The sequence below is a fragment of the Sander vitreus genome, chromosome 20 (assembly GCF_031162955.1).
Source record: "Sander vitreus isolate 19-12246 chromosome 20, sanVit1, whole genome shotgun sequence".
Lineage (NCBI taxonomy): Eukaryota > Metazoa > Chordata > Actinopteri > Perciformes > Percidae > Sander > Sander vitreus.
The window spans coordinates 20,011,408-20,032,853 of NC_135874.1; the positions used below are offsets into that span (position 1 = coordinate 20,011,408).

Below are 21,446 nucleotides of genomic sequence, written 5' to 3' on the forward strand. Positions count from 1 at the left end.
ACAAACCAACCCCACCCCACCCCCGTACTGCCCCAACACAGAAAACGGTTTATTGTCATAATGCAGCGGGGGAGAAAATATTCCTCCACTCATGGGCCATTTATTTTTCTAAATGCAGAACGGAACTTTTATTGAATTACAGCTGAAAGGTCGTAATGGCTCCCTCCTGTATGGGTCAGTGTAAATAAGGAAGAGTGAGCGCACACACAGAGTGGGCATTTACTTCCCTTCATAGGTAGTAAACAGGAAAAACGCTTGGCTAGTGAGTTTAGGGGGGAGAGGGTGGAGAGACAGAGAGCGGAGTAGCGACGTTGGCCCAGCTTGTCAGTGACTCTGAGAAAATGTCTTTGACTTGCATCATCAGAATGAATTAGAAGCGCTGTCTGGGGCCTCTGTAAATAATTCGGTAGTTCCTAGTACGCCCTGCTGTTCTATCTGGCGTCAGCAAATACATGGTGGAAATTTTTGTCTAAGTGGAAAAAAGAAAGGGCATTTCGCCCCGAGGCTTTGTGCGTGTGTGTCTCCGACAGTCATCAACTGGCCTGAGGAGGTTATATCGCGCCGTTTCAAAATGTTAGACAATGCTCTTCTTTTTTTCCTTTTGGCAAAAACTTGTGCGTTAACGCTGCAGCAACATGCCGCAGAGCAAACAGAGGCAGCAAGGGAAGAAGAGAAGAAAAGTGCCAGTAATAGACTAATGGCTATATTTTCTTTGTTTATACCTCAGTTTAGTTGAGGTATTTAGACTAATTAGCTCTGCTTTCACAGGAAAGCCTAAGTACAAAAGCCTAAGTAGGATTATCAACAGCTGTGTGTGTGTGTGTGTGCATGTGTGGCCCTCAAAGGGAGTTGGCCTCAAAGCTTCTAGATATGGTTAAGGTGGCAACAGTGGTCAAAGAGCTTCCATCTCAGTCCTTTATTTACCCTCCCCCAACACAAATTTAATTATATTACAGATGCTTTCATGTCTTTCCAGTGATGCTTTAATGACTCTTACAGCAACAGTCCTGCATTCATACATATCTAACATTAAAAGACATAAAGATGTCTCCCCAAAATATTTAACAATGGAGTGTGGTTGGTTGTCTCTAATACGTAGACATCTTGCATGACTACTGGAGGAAACTGCCCTCATCTGCCCCCCCCATCACAAGCCTCAGACCTCAGAATGTGGTGAAGTTCCTCTCTGAAATCCGTACAAACCTATTCAATATGCACTGCAGCATTCCAGTGGATTTATCAGTTGGCCAATATTTGCTCTGCTTCTAATCACTAAGGCTAAGTATGACGCGTCTGAAGTGACCCCAGGGAGGGGGAACGCCGCAGTCGACTTCCTCCAGTCACTGCAGACGCCACGGAGTGTCATGTCTCTGAAGAAGACATAAAATCTCATCTTTATCTGTTCCCATCTGTCTGTCAGTGGTATTGTGGAAGACTATGTTCTCCGCCAAATCATAAATTAGGTGGTCATGAGTTTGGTTGTTGAGATAAGCTGCTATATTTGTGTGTGTGTGATTGTGTTCATGCTTAGGCCACTTAAATGTCTCCAGGTTATACGTGTGGGAGTTGTGGCAGGCCATCAGCAGTCAGGAAAGCACCCAGCACCAGACATGGCACTGTTGTTCCCCTCCCCTGGCACTGATACACCTGTAGGCCTTTTCTTTCAAAGACACCCATCTCCCTTTTCAAACATCAAAGTTGCCTTTGAGAGAGCAATTTGCACCGAGGGTGAGCCTTTCATGTGATTTGTGGTGCATGGGCGTGGCCCGGGGGGGACTTAAAGAGATGGACGCACCTGGCAGGTGTATGAACTGAGCACACGCAAATACATACGCAACAACACGCATGCTACCTTTTGTTTACTTTACAGAGAGACTGCAATATCACAGGAAAAAAAACACAGCAAATGTCATTGTTTGTCTATTTGCATACTTTGTACAGTCTGTGTGCCAAATGCAAATAGAATCAACCCGCCAACTCCAACATGCACCCCCGCCGCCCCGACTCCCTCCCCAATGCCCGTCATTCTCCTACTGGAGTTGTGTGAACACACCCAGCCGAGTAAATAGAAGCAACAAAACACGACAGCACTTGATTTCGGTGGATACGTGAGCCTATGGTTGGGAAGGTGTTCAACTCTATCTGAATGTATGCAGGTAATGCACTGTATAATTCTGTGTTAGCGTTTAGGGTGTAAGTCTCATCAGACAAATTGCCACTTTGACCTCACTACAACATGCTTCCACATCCTCAACATTCAGCAAACAACTGTCTCTCCTTTCTGTTTCTTTAACATGCTCAACCCTCAGACCTCTTGGTGGGAACAAAATGGGTCTAATAAAAAAGAAATAATAATAATAATAATAATAAAAAAAATAATAAATACCGACCAGAATCATTTGCTGATTTGCCTGGACAGTTTTAACAGGGTTAAAAAAAAAAAGGACTTTCTGATTTCCCTAACAGATGCAGCTGTAAAATTGTTCCTTGTATCTTTAGCATCACACACATAGACTTGAGCTTTGAGTGTTGATTTTCACACACAGATAGCAGCTTTGAGGTCAGTCCCCACATATTCACAAAGATGACTTTTTTTCTTCCCTCAAAATCATTCACGCACCAATTTTATTTACTTTGGGTTTTTTTTCTATATCTTAAGATGAAAAACATCTGTAAATGATATCTGTTTATCTCTATCTGTACAAATCTTTTTCTACACATTCACAAACTTGACCTTTTTCACACACTCAAATACGTTTGTGCTAATGATTTTTTTTTCCAGGCTCTAAAAAAGTGATGGCTCCCACACACTCTGAAAATTATTTCATCATTTCACAAGCTCAAAATATTTTCAACCCTTTTTTATCTCTCTCTCGCCCAGCCTGACCTGTGGTGAGTTCATCTTTTCTTACCGGGAACTGATTCATTTGGAGAGATACAGAAATACACCCCCCCCCCCCCTTTTTGAGTAAATAGGTAGGAGGTGATGTCATATGTAAGTGAGGGAGTGAGAAGAGCACCGAAAATATAGTTGTGGGAATAATTGGTGAGAATAACCCTGCACCAAGTGTGTGAGTGGTAGTGAAGAGGCATCTGATAACAGCGACAAACAGGGAGGGTCTCGACACTTCTTCATCTGCTTTCCTTTTTCTCTCTTTTTAGCGCAGCATGCTCTCTCTTGTCATTGGATGTGGTGTATTGTTAAAGCTGCTGCACAGACAGAAGTGGACGGAGTTTTTTCAGTTGCAACAGTTGTGCTTTCAGTGTGGCTTCAGCAGAAGTTTGATCATATAGTATGACAGATACATAAGGGGGTGGGGGTGAAGGGGGTATGACGAATGCCGGATGTGTGATGAGGAAATTAGCAGCAAGGGAGACAAAAATACTTAGCTGAAATGTTCAGCTAAGTATTTTTGTCTAGCCTACTTTCTGTTCAGGAACATAATGCTTACTGTGTATGTTTATTTCAGTTTACGTGTGTGCGTGTGAAGATACATTAGTGTGCACATACTATCTTATAGCCAAGATAGTGTTTTCAAAGTGTTTTCAGAAAGGATGGTGTCCTTTGTTACATTGCCGTAGGCGAACCGCTGCAGTCTTGTCCATCAGGTTCTCCTGACTGAATCAGTAAACATTAATAAAAACCTCCTCCCTCTGTGCCAACTTCTGCCTCGGCTCAGCTGGCAGCCATGCAAATGCAGGCCCTACACAAACAGGCTGTAAGGCCCGACCTGCCAGCCTGCGGACAGGTGAGCACAGCGTGGCCAAGTCTGGCTTCAGGCTGTCTGCACTTTATGAATGATAAAGCTGAGTTGCACAGGCAACATTGTGTGGCAAAACTGGGATCAAAGCAGTGTTGGAATATATAACTGTCTCTGAGAATGAGATTTGTAATGAAAAAGTGTTATTAGTTTTATGTGTTGGCAAAAGCGCCTCTCTGCTTTGGCTCTGAACGTTGTGCCACCGATATAATGTGGTGCCTTTTGGTTAGAGAAGAATCTGATTATTTTTTTGGCCCTAATAATGTCTGAATGGTAGTGTGTGTTCCTGTGCTCTGACTGTGCCGGGACATGACTGATATTATACTCTTAGAACGTGCTTCTTGTTTAAATATGAGAGGTCCTTTATCTCATCCTACAAGTTATTTCTATTTAAGGGCTACCAGTCCTTCAATGACACGGAATTGGACTGAAAAATCATGTAAACCTCAGATCTGACAGCTCATTCACAACAATATAACGATCATGATAAATAAATGTGCCACATTAAAAAAAAGCTTATTCTATTAACCATGATAAGCTGTTTGAACTTCCTGGTTGACACTGCACGGTAACTGGATGTATCATTCATATTTCAGATAAACTTTGACTTAGTATTTCAGCCATCTTAACATTTGTACTTATCAAATGATCTCTGGTTCCTGGAGGTTAAGCTAAAGGAGGTTCCTATTTGCAATGCTTTTTAAATCAGCCTCTGCAGAAGTTTATTTGCTGTCTATGAATTCCCTCTCAGCACCATGTAACAGCGTTTATTGGAGCCCTAAATTCCTCCTGTCCTATATTAAACAGTGTCACTTTATAGCACCCAGCGCCAGTGTAAAAGTAGCACGGCCACTCTGACGCCTCAGCTGGAGCCTTGACATGTTGACAGACAGACAGGAGACAACCTTAATGTACGCAGTTATTTCAAGCTGCGACACTCGCAGATGCACATGAGATGCATTTATGCACAGACACACACAATTTTTCTTTTCTTTTAACAAAAGACGATTAAATTGAAACCATCCACCCCCCCAACCCCCCACAAACAAACACACACACACACACACACACACACACACACACACAACCATACACGCACAGTGTTTATAATTATCTCCCTCCTTTATAGTCACTGTTCTCTTTAATGCCTCTGCAAATAGCATCCAGTCTGGCAGAGGAAGGTGGGGGGGGTTGATGCCCCTCTCTCTGTGCCCCTCGGCTCCCTCTCTGCCAGCCATAACCCCCCCCTCATGTGGCACTTGCTACCACTCTCTCTTCCCCTGCTGTGGTCTGTTTTGACTAGGCTAAATCCACCCTGTCCCAAATATCCCCCTCCACAGGCATGAGCACAAGCCCCAGCTATCCGCCCGTTCAGAGACCTTTAAAACCCTGCACTCTAGGACCATTACAAACACAATCCCTCCATAGGTAGATCATGAAATCCCTACCCATCTCGTTTACCCCAACTTGGGCTCACACAAAAAGAAATCTATGCACATAGCCCCTGACTCATGTGAGTAACACTACTCTCCACCATCCCTCACACCAGCAGTATTAAACCACATGAGAATGTAGCTGCGGCTGAGCGGTGGCGCTAACAGCTTTAGCACGCTGGGCCTCCCTGCCAGGCCTAACAGTGGCCAGAGTCTGCCCTGTGTTAAATCAACGAGTCACTTATGTGGTCGGTCAGGTACGACCCCTCTGACCAGCACTAGGGAAGGTAGGGAGGAGGAGGAGGAGGAGGAGGAGGAGGAGGAGGAGGGTCGACTGAGCTGAGCGACCTGCGGCTTGGAGACTCACTCAGCCCCTCTTAGTGGTCTTGGGTTATGCCTTAATATGCTTTACAGTTTCCTCTGACTGGGCCTGTCCCTGTGCCCCTGCTGCACACACACACACACACACACACACACACACACACACACACACACACACACACACACACACACACACACACACACACAAACCTTGCACTACTATACTTCTGAGGACAATGTACCACCCTGCATTTATTGTCTGGAGGCTTACCATAACCGCTACAAGCCTAACCCCAATCTTAACCTAGTTTTAATTCTAATCTTAACCCCGAAACCAAGTTTTAACCCCAAAATATATCTAGTGGAAACCGAATTTTGTCACATGTGATCGTGTGAACAGATACTCTACCACCTCAATGTGAAGAATGCATAGCACACACACAAACACACTATCAGACATGCTCACAGTGTTAGATGTTCATATATCATCTGCATATGACCCATGCAGTTAATTTAGCATGTAGAGATAGATACCCCCCACATTCAGAACCAGGAATAGCTGCTTCTGACTGGGTGGCTCTGCAACATTCACATCCCAACACAATGCATTTAAGCAACAACAAAAATAGCCTGTGTGTGTGTGTGCGCGCGTGCGTGCGGGTGTGTGTGCGTGCGTGCTTGCGTGTACTCACTGCGCGGTTCTCGGGGTCCATCCACGGTGACTTTGATGGCGCGGTGGTAGGTTGCCACTTGTGGCGGTCCGGTGAACACGGTGATGGTCAGAGTGAAGCTCTTTCCTGCAGCAAAGCAACATGTCCATACGATTTATGGAAGACTTGGCATTTGACTTTATAAACGGCCCTTACCAATTGTCTGTTTTCCCCTCTTGTTTGCAACAATACCTCGCTTGTTCAATTTCAAATCTTCACCGGCTTTTATCCCGCTGCAGCCTTTAAATTAAGGAAGGGAGGGGGGGGGTAGACCACCTCTTTTGATGGCCTGACTGCGGGTATGACTTAGATTATCGAGAGAATGTGTTCCAGATTTTCCGAAAGGGGTTTACAGCGATAGTTTATTGTTCAACAAGGCAGGATCTTGCTCCCATCTGCATCAAAGTCCGTGCAGAGGGAGGAAGGCTGTATCATAAAGCGGGTCCGGACGGTGCTCGTCCACGGCTCTGAGCAAGGCAGTCCTTGTTAAAAAGAGACTGCGTGGGAGGAAAGAAGAATCCTCGGGTGGGGTAATTGACTACAGAAATGAAAGGGAGGCTATATGCTACTTTTTTTTTATTTGAAGACGGGGACCCATTTCTCATTCATCATATCACAGCTATTTTAACATGCAATGGAAATATAAAGGGTCAGAAGAGGCTCCGGTGGGAGTGAGAGAAATTAAAATCAGGCTTTTAAAATACTTTTTTTTTAAATTTTTATTTCAGGGCATTTAATTATTCATGCCTGAAAATTGAGAGGTCGCCTATATTAATAAAGCACAACAATGTTGCCTATGCATCACAGTCCTATGCAACAACATCCCATCCTGCAAACATGCCTGTTGATGATGCTTTTTTTATTATTATTATTATTATTATTACAGCAATTAAACAAAATAGCCATGATAAATACTTCGTACTAGACTATAAGCTTTTTTTTGTGGCCAGGATTGTTTGACAAATCGCCACAGGACGTGAATTGCAAGTGGTTTTACATCCATCCCTCAGAAAATTATTTATATTCCCCTAGATTAAGAAAATTACAGTCACATCGCAACTGTTCACATGACGCAAGCCAGATGTTTCGGATGACATCCATGGACGTCAGTTGGCAGAGTGTGTGCAGTCATACCTAAATGATTCCAGATCTTTGTAATAGACAACAGAGATCAGACAATTTTTTTTTTTTTTAAGCTATATTTTAAGGAGTTTCCTATGTTGTGCAACATATCTGTTGACCTAGACGTTAAATAATTTTTCACATTTAGTAAAACATAATACCATGCTGTCAGTTGTTTTCCACTTGGGCACTTTCTATACAGAAATATGATCCATCATATTATTATAAGCGCGTTTCCAAATGTTGCTGCAAATACAATCAGTCTCAGCCATTCTCTTACTGTATGTGTGCGCCTGTGTGTGTGTGTGTGTGTGTGTGTGTGTGTGTGTGTGTGTGTGTGTGTGTGTGTGTGTGTGTGTACAGAGAGAGAGAGAGAGAGAGAGAGAGAGAGAGAATTTCAGCTCACCTCGTCCGCTCCTGCCCACGAAGCGCAGGTCGTTAAAGCGGGCCACCTGGTTCTTCATCACGGCAGAGGCGTTCCTCAGCTCGGCCGAGTAATTCTCGTCGTTGCCGGCCATCACAGTGACCAGAGTCCCGTCGGGGACATCCCCGAGAGCCACGACCTGCACAGTAGAAAGCCGACGGTCACTCTGGGTCACGAAACCAAATGTACACAATGCGCGCGTAAAACCGCATTCGACTCCCATAATATTAAGCAGGAATATCTTTACAATGTCACCAGCATGCCAGGAATAAAAACATCACAAAAATAATAAATCTGGGAGATTTCATTAAGTAGACAGCCTCCAATGTAGATTAATGACATTTCAATATAGATTATATTATAAATGTGTATAACATGCGTTTCATTCCTCTATTGTTGTTGTTAATTTATTTTCCTTGTGTTCACGGATCTGATCCAAATCCACGATTTAGACAATGTAAGGCTTTTTATTGACACAGGCCACAAATATTTACCTATGAGGCATCACAATAATATATAATACAGAACAATAAAATAATGGAGTTCAGATCTATTTGCTCAGACGTCTTGTAATTTCAGACCTCTCATCTGTAATATTTTCTGGCCCTACTCCTGATGTTATTATTCTGGATGGAGCCGTTTAAAGACAATTAAAGCAGAGCTGTTTTAATAATGTAATACCCTACACAAATACAAAATGCATAAACCAAAAAGCAACTTTCAGAGCCCACTCTTTTTTTTTCTTCTTTTTTTTTTTTTTTAAAATAAGTGCATTTAAGTATAACTTCCACATAACATGTATCTGGTTGGTTTTCAATCAGTTTTCATGCAACTTCCCACAGTTAGAAAACCACAGTGTGCGTTATTAAAATCAAAATCAAATAAAGTAAAATTAGAAGCCATGTGTCTTGCCTTGAAAGCCACGGGGAGCGTCTTGTTGCACCTCCAGTGAGACGGGAGGACGGAACAGAGGAAGTTGGGGCTGTCGGTCCTGACCAGCTCGCCAGCGTGGTCAGCCAGGACGTCCACCACGTTCCGAGAGTCCGCTCTCGACCTGAGGGGCCCCGGGGTGGCCATGGCCCCGTTGCCGTCTCCAAGCTTACTGCAGGGGAAGGACGTGGAGGGCGGCGTGAACCGTCTGGTGGTGGGCGGCTCTACGGGAATATGCATTACAACAGCTTGGGTCAGTGCCACCTGACTGGGTTGTAACACAAGAGCAGGACAGTGTTTTTATTTATTTATTTTCCTCCAGACGCTGATGGTCTCGGGAGTCCACTGTGGGAGCGCAAAGGATGGAGGCGAGAGCGCACTAAAGTCTGAGTGAAGAGAGCCTCGCTACCTTAACAGAAACAATAAAGTCTGATCACTGTGTGCTAGATCACCTGCACAGGATGTGTCAGCCTGAGGAGCATCAGGGTTACTCTGTTTTTTTTTTTTTACTAACTTCAGCAAAACACGTAGGTACAAACTACGTCCCCGAAGTCTCTCACAGTGCTGAGCCTGTCTTATAACTTGATGGACACTTTCAGCCGCGTGTAGGCTAGACACTATATCAACACCACAAACGACTTGGCCTCTCACTTTGAAATCTCAAATGAGTCGGTGAATCTTCTAAATAAATGATTGCCGATCAGTGCAAATCTGTCGGCCTTAATCAGGTAATCCAGCCGTGATGCAGAAAGTTAGACAATCCAGCTGACTGGGTTTCTCGGTTTAAGATTTTAAAAGAATGATCTCGACTGAAACAGCCAAACTGACGCCTCGTCAGGTCTCAACAGACTCCGCTGGCGGAAAAAAAGGCGTAAATCTAAATGTCTCAAACCCGAATATCTACAGCCAAACTGCCGTAGTACGTCAGTGTCCTTTTCTTGCGTAAAAGTTCTTGTAACTTTATCCTCGTTGGATCTTCACCGCCACAAAAGACAACGTTATTCTGGTACAAGAGGAACTGTTCCGTCGCTCCAGCTGAATTTCCTTTACAGTTATCCTTTAGCGCAGCAGGGTTATAGGGCGCACGAAGGAGCCGTAAGGCTGAGCGGAGTGCAGAGTGCCGCGATATTATTTTACCCGAGTCATTTTAGTGTTTAGTGGTTGGGAGTGTGGAGATGATTTCCACCAATGAATCCGCTGGGTTGGGCTTTCACCAGACCAATCAAACTCTCCGCTGCTCCTTCTTCAGCCCTGTACTGTTGTCACACACGAGCTGAATTATTGATACACATCCGTGCTTTTCTCTCTGCTTGTGTTTTTATACAGCATAGGCTATAGACAGACGTTAAAGAAGTGACAGCACGAGTTAAAAGAAGAGATGCATGGTTTTCACAGAGCTGCATGAAAAATGAATCATTTGGACATTTTAAATTATAGCCAGTAACCATAAGCACCGTTGGCATTAGATGAAGAAACTGTCTAAATGTGTAAGACATTGAATGTAATGGGATTTAAATGTTAAATTATTGACTCAACAGCCTCTGTGTTGTTAGGAATTATCAGTCTTACATGGAGCCGGCTTAATTAATGAAATAATATATAAACTGAAATATCTGCACCTTTTAACCCTGTCAATGGTTGAGTTGTTTATACTTTATATAAAGAAGGATTTAGGCTGCAAAGGCCTGTGGTTTTACTTTCATTTATTCATTTAGAAAAGCTATTATATCTGGCAGCTTCGCACCTCCTCTCCAGGTAAATAACATTTTCATAAAGTGAAATTATGAGTGCAGACAGATCTGTATCATTTTAATTGACTGAAGTGAATTAATGACAGAATTAAAGCAAACAGGCAAATGTGTTTATTCCACATCAAAAGGTGTGTGTGTGTGTGTGTGTGTGTGTGTGTGTGTGTGTGTGTGTGTGTGTGTGTGTGTGTGTGCGCGTGCGCCAGAGGCTGATTTCATTAGAATCCTGAAATGTTGATGGTTATACATCAAATGACGGCACACCCTGCAAACCCTCAGCCATGCTGCTTTCTGACACTAGTTGGCGCATTTGCCTTTTCAATCGCTGTCAGGCAGCTTAGACAGTCTGACATTTCACATGTTCAGAGGAAAGGAAACTTTTATCTGTGCTCTGAGATAGTCAGGAATCTGAATTAATTTAAACCAAATCAGATAAACGAACTCCGTTTGTGAGGTGTTCAGCTCGTTGAAAGAAGGGCCTGTGAATTTTCTTTTCGCATCTGTGTTTGAGTGTTTGCCTGAATCACAATCATCTTTATTATTGTTGAGAAATTAAATTATTATAAAAGCACTGACATTTATTCGTTGAATTACCACGCACCGAAGCTACAAGCTGGATTGGAGTCAAAATGCCCGTCTCTAAATACAGCATTTAGAGAATGTATTGCTTCATTGTTTCATCTCTTTTACTGTAAACGCATTAGCAGATGGTCAAACATCGCTGTAATCACTGTATACGTTTCCCTTCTTGGGTCTACTGACAGGATAATGTTTAGGATAGTAAGCATTATTCTGATAGATTTTTGCGATATGACTGGTGCAGAAATTATTTTATATATTACTGACAGTGTTGATTAAAAAAATATTAAAATGGCCCAAAAACATGATAAAATAATGATTTCATTTCATTTATTCACACAAGAAATTGACAATAAAATAAATATTGAACAAGCCAGGTACATTTTCGTTGAAGCGCATTTTGAAATGCATCCAATCAATCGATGTTTGTATTTTAATAATAACAATTTATTTTCGTGTGCGCGCGCCTCTGCGTGCGTGCGGCGGTTTTTAAGTTGTTTACTTGCATGAGAATAAATGAAGTGCAGTTAAGTGGCGTCAGGAGTCATCGGAGTGGCATCACATTTTCCCTTATTTTCTCCCCATCAAACTAAATTAGAGTCAGAGAGAGAGAAAGAGAGAGAGAGAGAGAGAGAGAGAGAGATGCAGAGGAAAGACAACAAGGCCTAGACAATTCCTAATTACAGAAATGTCCAAATAATGCTCGGATATTAGAGCTGTTTATGTGGGATCAAACGGGGCCAAAACCTCACACTATCAGTGGTGGTCTGTCAATGCTGCATGCACTAACACTTAGGCCTATATAGGAAAACAGCACAAAAAAATCTATAAAGTTTATAAACATTACTTCTATAAATCAAATCTACATACAACACCTTGCTAAATATGTCTTGTTTTTAAGAACACACATATATATATATATAAATAAATGTGCTTTTTTGGGGGGGGGTCACAGAAATATTAACCATTAAGCTTTTATAACACTCTGACACCTTGTTTTGTGGTTCCTTTTTATTTTGGTGATCTAGGACAGTGGTTGGGGTGTGGTGACACAAAAAAAAAATTCTCACCATTTTACTCACTAGCAGTTATACCAAAAATCCTGATGATAAAGCCATTACCATCGTCTATGTATAGGTGTAGACGACAGAAGTATTCCTTTATAAGCATCCCAGAGAAACACCTAACGATCCATGGCCTAATGTGTTTTGACTTTGATGTTTTTGAGTTGAAAATGTAGGGGAACCCCAAATCACACAAGCCCATTCCACTCAAATCACTCCATAAAACAACAGCGGCTAAATCCCCACAATCATAACTAGAAAAAAAATCACTTCTGATCAGATCGCCTGTCATGAGGCCCTCTATTTTCAGTACAGCTCGACTGGCACAATGACGATGCCGGTGATATTTTAGTCGTCCTCCTGCCCTAGTTCATAATTAATATGTGACCACACGCCCCAGCTATACCCTCCTCAGCTGTAATGTGTGCTCCGGGCGCCTGTCACATTTAGACCTCCACATTTCAACATGCAGTTTCTACTGTTTCAGCCGCACAGGCATGGAGGACGGAGCCCGCCGTGGCCCTGAACGATTTGTAATGATCCGGTGTGGGTTGAGCCTGAAATCAAGACAGAACTTGTGGAGGATATGTGAAACCCAGGGACCCACCTCAAATGGGCCACAGCATATAGTATTCTTACCATTGAAGGTTAAAAAGAAAATGGATCCTTAAGATATAAATCGAGATATCACATCATTGTTTACTGATAGTTATTCTGTGAAAACCTGTGACTGAGAGGTTGCCTTCATCCCTATATTCCTGACCTGAATCATAATGTACGCTCAGAGCAAAAAAACGGTTCCCTGTGGTATTAGAAAATGGTGTGTTGGCTATAAAAACACCACGAAGCAGCAACACAGTCAAATGGTTCTAAATGGTATCTGAACAAAATGTTTTAAAATGAAGTTAAACTAATGCTTCCATGGGGTTCTTACAAAGAAGCACATTCTCTTCTGTATGTACAAAACCAAAGGAAACCCCATTTACTTTAGGTTTTGTGTGTAATGAGTCACATTGTAAGGACTAATATGAGTATGATCCCCATTAGCAGAGAAAGCAGTGGAAGCCTTTGGGAGTGTGTGAACTTATACCTGACTCTAAATGCCACCCACACTGCTTTCAGTGCTACTTAAAAGTCACTTTGAAATGGGGACAGTCGCTGATACGTGGAGAACCCTTTAAAGTTTTTTTTTTTTACTAAATATGATCTATTAGCCTGTGTAAACTCCCGGGCTATTTTCAGACATGCACACATAAGCCTTGGGATGGGTAGCTATTCATTTGGAAAAGGGGGCTATGGGGGAAATTAGAAATAGTTTGAGGTTCGGCGATGACATAAGACAAAGATTTCTATCTTTAGAGGAGCTGTGGTGGTCACACATTTCTGTACATTCACAAATTACAGGGCAAGCTTTGGCCCTCAACCCACCGAATGCATTCCTTCCGAAAAGTGTCTGCTCGAATTTCAGCCGGGGGTTTCTGCTCAGTGGAAATATGAGTGTTCTGAATGGGCGACTTCTATGAAATGGAGTTTTATTCCTCTCGGATTAAATTAGCTCTACTTTGGGGCTCAGGGTATTTTTTGTATGAATGATGAATTCTGCGGTGGCTGTGGAACGCCGGGCTTGTTTACCCTTCCCTCCTCTTTTTGAGACATAGCTCGCTATAAAATGAACTTTTTTTTTTTGCTTGATATGACAAGAGTGTCTGTGATTAGACTTCCAGCATGATGTAAGTCACCAAAGCCATTTGTGCCAGTCCCCTCGAAACCAAATCAACTCCAAAGCATTGGAGTGTTTATATACACAAGTATATGGAGAAACTTTTAAACAACAGTGAGTGGGTAGAGACTGTTTGGGTTTTGGGCTCTCGCTGCTCTGATGGCTGATTCGCTCTCAAATTTTGATTACATAATGTGTCAGCACATTACAATTGGTGGTCATTTTTGTCCATTTTGATGTTCAGACAAGAAAATAGGAAACACATTGAACAATTTTGATCATATAAATTTGTGTTATTTTTTCTCCACCAGGGCCATCTGTGTTAGTTTTAATGATCACTGGAATGCACTTGTTTATTCAAACTTTGTTTTAGCTCTTAATGACCCTAAAACACTTTATTTTTTATTAAAATGTCTATAGTTTTCTTATATAATTTTCCCCTTCTAGTGCTTTATATATCCAGTAACTCATGACTGTCAGGCCCCAATTCCAGATCCTTGAAGGCATTTTGAGTATATATTGTCCTAAATATGATAAAGAGTATGGTGACATTTCCAAACCCAGCAGCTAATTACTATGTGAGTGTGATGAGTTGAGATGCAGCAGTCACCAGAGGAGACAATGAGCCCATTCATCTCATGCATCTTTAATATTCTGCTTACATTTTATAAAAGGTGCCGAGCGGAGCCAAGGGGTTATAAAAGCCCTTTGAATCAATTGTGCAGCATAATGGCTGTTGGGGGACGACACCAACTACGTTTTTAAATCTGTCTGCTGAATGTAAATGGACTTCTTAAAGACTGCATTCATTTTCAAACATACCAAGCGTGTGTTTGTCTATCTGACACTTAATTTCATATTGAATACATTATGGGATGAGTTGGGTAGCGGTGCCGCTTTGATCTTCTAGAGCAGTTGCGGAAAGTAACTAAGTATATTTAACTCCATTTCTATTTTATGCAACTTGACTTCTACTTCAGTACATTTCAGAGGGAAATATTGTACGTTTCACTTCACTACATTTATTTGACGTATATATGATGTTTTACCTATTAGTTACTTTTAACGTTAAGATTTTACTTTTAGAAAAAAAAGTATGATAAACCTATAAAATGCAACACATTTTTAAAGGATAAACTAGAGTTTTCCAATCTTTTTGTTTTGTGAGCCCTTACAAAAAAAGCAGTGTTAATGACTTCAGTTATCAATGAGTTGTATCAATGAGTTGTCACTATCTCACTACCCCTCTGATCTTGTGACCCATTTTGGGGGGGGGGCTTGACTAAACCAGCTCCACCTCGACCGCTGGCTGCACATGGGCAATTTTTTCCACTTTTTTTAACACCCAAAAATCAAGACTCACTTCTTTCCTGTTCACAATAACCAAATAAGTCATGAAAGGCACAGTGAGACACTGATGTGTTCACTGTGATTGGCGTTCGGGGGTTGAACGTGGTCAGGCCCCCTGCCTGTCCTTTCAGTGGCACACACCACACCCGAGGCGGGGGGGGGGGGTAAACCCCCGTGTCACGGTCGCTCCGCCCTCACATCATCCGTCGGGTACACTCACCCCAAGATGACAGTCAGCACTCTATGATGTGGTTCCCGGGCCTGTTTATTCTTTGGAAACCCACTAAAAGTAGCATTGGATGGTAAGCTCACCAAACGGCCCCAGTGCTATTATGAGAGCACTTTGGGTTGAGTTTTGATCTGGTGGGTTTGTAAATAGAGCCCTGCCTTGCTGCGGGGCACCACTTTTGGACTATATTGTTTAGTGTGACCTGAAGGAAGCTTTTTGATATTCAGGGTGATTTGTAACCTGGAACAAAATGTAAAGTCCAAAATTAATACGGCTTGTGGCGTTTAGGGTTGTGTACTTCTTGAGGCCATCAGTGTGCGTTTTTCATAATGTTGATGATGACGGACAAAGGCCTACAAAATGTACCCTGTTCTACTTTTCTTCATTTCACTGAAGGACAGATTGTATTTTTTTTCCAGGGTCTTTATTTACCCCTGAAAGTCAGTATAACCTTAAAATCTAAATGAGTCCCATAAATACGTCAACTCTCCCATTTTTTTTTTTCAGTTGTGGTTTTTAGTGTGAGCTATAATCATTTCTCATCTTTCTTTGTCTCTGTGTCTGTCTGTCTATTTGTGTGTAACAGCAAACACACAAATCCACATATACACATAAACGCGCTGTTTCTCCTTTTCTAGCGAGAGCTTCTGATGCAAGGACGGCAATCTGTAATCTGTAGTAATTGCATGTTGCAGAAAAACATTTTTCCGCTGTGGTAATCGCTGCAATATGTGCAGTTGCGTTGCCAAAGTGACAGCACCCCCACCCCCTACAGACACACACACACACACACACACACACACACACACACACACACACACACACACACACACACACACGTAGAAGAGTATCCTGACTCACTCTGACTTTGCTGAATGTGTCCAGCTAAAACTTTTGGAGACTGCTTCCCAGGATATGGCTGAGAGACTAAGACATACAGGCAAGCAACTATACTATTGTGACAAGCTTGCGACTGGTAAGCACACACACACCTGTGGTGCTGTCGTTCTGCATTCACCTTCTGCAGAAGATTTACAGTTCCTGCCAATGACAGTTTAACTGCCATGCTGCCCCGGTGCCAGAGCCCTGCCAGAGCCCAGCTGCCACACACAGATCATGAGACAAATCTTTCACAGAAGCCACATCAACTCACTCTCCCTGCTCCTTCGCACACAGCTATCGCACATTGCAAGCAGATGATGAAATTAAGTCTAATACCAATCCCCTCATATTACTTGTAAATACGTCCTGGAGAATTGAGTCAATTGTCAGAGTTCCTGCTGATTAGTAGAAGTTGTAGCCACATTAAATGTAGGGAGTGTAGTGACGGTCTGTGACTGAACCGTTAATTGCATATTTATCAAACCATTGTCTACCATTTCATCACGCTGACACCAGCGTCTACTCGGTTGGACTGTGGCGCAGGTTTATGAGGTCATCACCACCATGGGACTGAGGGAAAACTATGGTGCGTGTTGAAAAAGACAGCACGTCTTCTCACAGCCACAGCAAATAATCTCTCTCTCTCTCTCTCTCTCTCTCTCTCTCTCTCTCTCTCTCTCTCTCTCTCTCTCTCTTTCTCCCTCCCTCCCATTGTCATTGCAGCTCAGCAGTCCCGCACATTTATGATATCATTATCCACTGCGTCATCACCCCTTTGGCCAACAGAGACCTAAAATATGTCAGCCCAGTTGGGCTTTCTTATGTTGCACTCGTCAACGTGTAACCACACACACCTAGTATAAGGACAAGTTATGCTCAGAGACATTTATAGATACACAGCGAGACACCAAGATTGCAACCAGACTGTGTGTGCAAACCTTTTCCTCTCTGGGCTGCTACTCTGACTGCTGAAGCCATCCAACCTCCCAGCAGTTGAACTTCCCTGTGTCTAATGGAGTCTCTCTGTCAGATCAAACAGCTTCAACTGACGAGGAGAGGGGACAGATCGCAGCGCTGGAAGCCTTTCAGTCTGACAGCCCGAACACGTTTGACTGGCAACGCAGCCTGTGTCTACTCTTCCATCGCTAGAGATCCCACACAAATATAGTAGCGCCACCAGAGAGGGGACAAGGTGGTGGGGAGGGGGTAAGGGAGCCCAAGTCCGTCGGCTCAGAAAATAAGTTGTGAGGCGTCCCTCTCACACAAAGGCAAAGCCCCATAGCTCAGTCTTTTTTCTTTTTTTTTTAAATGAAATCGCATGTGAGTTGAATATTAGGAAGTGCGCATGGCTTCCAGCAACCACCGAGCTATTATAGCAGAGCCTGTAAATCACATTTTCACCAGCAGACAATGCCCCTTTGTGCTTGTTGTGTGGCTGTCCCCTCTCGCTGGAGCCCAAAGAGAAGCAATCTGTTTAAAAACTGTGGAGATTAGAGTTAAGGATGTGAGGAAAAGTGATTAAGATGAAGTGTCAGTTTTAGACCTCTGGTTAATTAGTGGCAGTCATGTCAGGAGGGGCAAGCAGGACAATCTGCCCTCATTTAGCCCCATGGTGAGAGGGACCTTTGATGTGGTTGCACATGGAATGCTGTTGTTCATTCCTCTCTGCAACAAAAGCCACATGTTTTTTATTTTTTGAGACTTAGGTCCCTGTTTCTTTGGACTATAAAGGAACATGGTGAGGTATGTAACTTATGAAATGAATGGCATGAACACCAACCAGCAAAACACAAGTTGGAGAGGACTCTGCCAACTAGGCACTGGGCCAAATGTATTGTTCTTAGCTGCAATGTGCTGCAGGTGGTTTAAAGGAGACAAAGTTTATTAGTCATCCCTGCTGTCTGTGCCCATATAACACCACTGCACACACACACATTCAAACATAGCCTTATGTAAACACACACAAATACACGACATGTAAACATTTTCAACTTTTTAACGAGTGTCATCAGTGTTCGTCCCTTTCCACTCCTTTCATCGCTGTTGAGGGACTGTTTCAACGGGGGTCATTCCAGGTTCTGTCACACTCATTCAAGAGCAAATGGACTTCAAAAAGACCCCAAATATTGAATTTGCATGCATTTTCCTCTTCAGAGGGGTTCAGCCTCACGAGCACCATCTGACTCAGCGTAGAATCCAACCAGATTTGAGCAGGAACCCGGCACTGGTTTCCTGACAAGTGTCCGTGCCACTTTCCTCTGCAGACGTGAGACAACTGTTGGAAAGTACTCGGCTGGCCCTCCGGGCTTTTCATCGTAAGGAAAGAAGGGTGTGGCGACCCTCAGCCTGCAAGCCAAGGAGCTCAGGAGTGCACTTAGACACATACTATTGTCACAATTCATAAATCCAGTCTTTTGCACAGTAAGTCAGTATTGTCAATCATTCCAATTGATTTCAAATTGAATCAAAAGCGATTGAATCTTCTCCAAACGTCACTGAGCCTTCCTGCAGTGACTGCAGAGAGCACTGTGCTGCATGCAACTCTGTTTCTGTGATGTCTTTGGGCTTGATTCCCAGTTCTAGATTAAGCAAACCTAATTGGAGGCTAAAACATATTTTCAATGGAGTCCCTCCATTCAAATCATTGCTTAAGTCAAGGACTTGGCTTAATTGGAGTCCGGGAAACCACCCGTGTGTCCGAAGTGACTGAATGTTTCCTCTCATCATCTCCACTGCTAATCAGTAGTGGCGTTGCCCATGTACAGTTAGCACCCTGGCCACGTGGAGCTAGCATAGTAAGGCAGGACTTTCCCCTCTTTGACTCAGAGCCTGAAGCGTCCATTGAGGCTTTGCTGTAACTGCACACTAATCCCCTGATTGCTGTGTTTAGGCCCAGCACGTCGCTGCTCCACGTCAAGGCGGCCGCGGCTAACGACGAGCTAATGACACAACGATGACAAGGAGCGTTTGTAAACCCAATCAGTAGCCTGGAGTCTGGCTGCCTGGTGATTAGGTTAATCAAACTCTATACTGACTGAGTGACTGGCTCGCTGTCTGCCTCTTATGTCATCACACTGATTAAAGGGGAAAAGTTGTGTTCAAGTCCGTCAGGCCCTTCTAACACAAACGTCTCTCTGCCAGGTTGGCAGTGTTAGCACAGCTAGCTGTCATGCTAAAACCTGAGAGGACTCCGAACTTAATTTCAGTGTAATTTTGCTAATTTTAACATGACAGAATGTGTAAAGATGCCGTTACCTTCCTGCTATACCTGCAAACTGTTAGTCTGTAACAATTCATATATAAAAGCAAGAATCAAGCTTCTTTGTGCAATTAATGTTCCTTGACATGCAAAGGTTTCAAAGTCCCTTTCTAAGTAGCACTTAGATTTTTTGACAACAAATTGAACAAGGTTATATCTTACAGAAAAGGCTCACTGGTAAGAAACTCTCACTCCTGTCAGTGTGAGTGTATAACCACAGTACACAGTAGTCCGTTAAATATTTTTTCAAGGACAACACACAAATTGGCACTTTTATAACATCAAGAAAGCACTCACTGATATTTTTCAGTTAAGTCCTGTTTAGTCACCACGTGGGTAATTCTGCTGGACTAAGGCATCGGGGAACCATATGTTAGTCCTGACCAGCTATTACGGTGAGGTCAGACAGCATTTAGAGGGGGAAAACGTCACGGTCATCATGTTGACATGCACTGCTCCTCTCTGACTCAGCATGGGGAAAAAACTCAGGCGGTGGACTTGTGTGTGTGTCTGTGTGTGCGTGCATGTAGTCTATATGTGCTTGCTGCAGTTTGTGTGCGTATACCATAAAGTTCCCTGTGCGTTTGTGCTCGTGATGGCTGAGTCTGTGACCGTGAGAAGAGTATGTGCAGCAGACGGAGTGACCTCACAGCAGATAGACTACGGAGAAGAGATGAGGGGCCACTTCTGCTCCACAGCTGAGGGGGAATCCCTGGCATGGTGTTTCCTACTGAGGCAATACAGAAGTGAGCAGCTGTAGAGAAAGTACATGCTCGCTAAAGTTTACTTCAGGGCAGAACCTGCTGTAGTACAGGGGTACTAGATAATTTTGTAATTTTTGCATGAATTTTTATGATGTAAAAAGGTTGCAGAACAAGCAAACTATATACAAGAATATGGAAATATGGGAATTTGAGGGGGAATAATGGATTTGGTTTTGTCAGTTTGTAATCATCGTGAGGTTACTAGGCTACCAGCACATGTACACAACCCCTTGGTAAAACCACAAATTGTCATTTTTGCATTTTGTTTTTTGTACAAATTAAACTAACAAGACATAATGTGTTAATTAGTGAGCTTTAGAGACGTTGGTGGGCAGATTTTGTGACCTTTGGACAGAGCCAGGCTAGCTGTTTCCTCTCTGCCCACTCTTTATGCTAAGCTAAGCTAAGTGGCTGCTGGTTTATATTTAACTGCCATATACAGATAGTGGTATCAATCATCTCATCTTACTCTCAGCAAGAGAGCAGGAGGCTTATTGCTGCACTCATCTTTTAGTCGAAACATAAATGATATTGCTAAATGCTCAAATTTGCATCCCTCATCCGCAGTGCTGAGTCGAAAAGCACAATTAGGTGGCCCATTACTGATGCAGTCAGCACAGTTAGTCAGTTATTTGTACCCCCCAATTAATAGGCAAAGAGAAAACTAAAATGCCATTTTTAAAATGGTGTCTTCACACAAATCAATTCCCTATGGTTAAAGTTATGTTTGAGGGGAGGGAAGAAGTGCCTCAAAAACATGTTTTATTGCAGCAATGCCAATTAACTGTATGTAAACAAGTTGAGAAAAAAAATTCTGGGAAAATAGAGAATCAGAAAACATTTCATAGCTAGCAGCCTCGTGCATCCTATCATTATCTGCATTTTTCCTCCACCGTAATTAAGTTTTTTTTTTTTTTATTGCTTATGGGAAGAGGGATGGGCTATAAGGATGTTTTGAGGATTAAAGTTGCTCATAATGACGCGAAGATTCAGTCTGGAGGAAGGATATTTTGTCTGTGAAAAACATTCCTTTTAATCCTTTGATGGTGATAGAATGAGTTCCTCTGAGCCTTAGATCTTTGCTAAACTTTTACACATGATAAAATAAAACCCCCCTCTTCCTCCTGTATTCCATCTTATGTAAAAAAAA

General features: G+C 42.8%; 1 protein-coding gene across 5 annotated transcripts in view; it reads right to left on the reverse strand.

Annotated features, from left to right (window-relative positions):
• Positions 1-21,446, reverse strand: part of runx3 (RUNX family transcription factor 3) — a 47,713-nt gene that overhangs the window by 20,280 nt on the left and 5,987 nt on the right. For 4 of the 5 annotated variants that reach the window (XM_078277215.1, XM_078277214.1, XM_078277213.1 and 1 more), the window contains exons 3-5: positions 8,684-8,925; positions 7,754-7,910; positions 6,208-6,312 (exon numbers count right to left, since the gene is read on the reverse strand). In XM_078277215.1, coding sequence (XP_078133341.1) covers positions 6,208-6,312; positions 7,754-7,910; positions 8,684-8,925 — 504 coding nt within the window. Of the gene's footprint in view, positions 1-6,207; positions 6,313-7,753; positions 7,911-8,683; positions 8,926-17,211; positions 17,267-21,446 lie in introns of those variants that run through there. The other variant, XM_078277212.1, reaches the window with a different exon arrangement.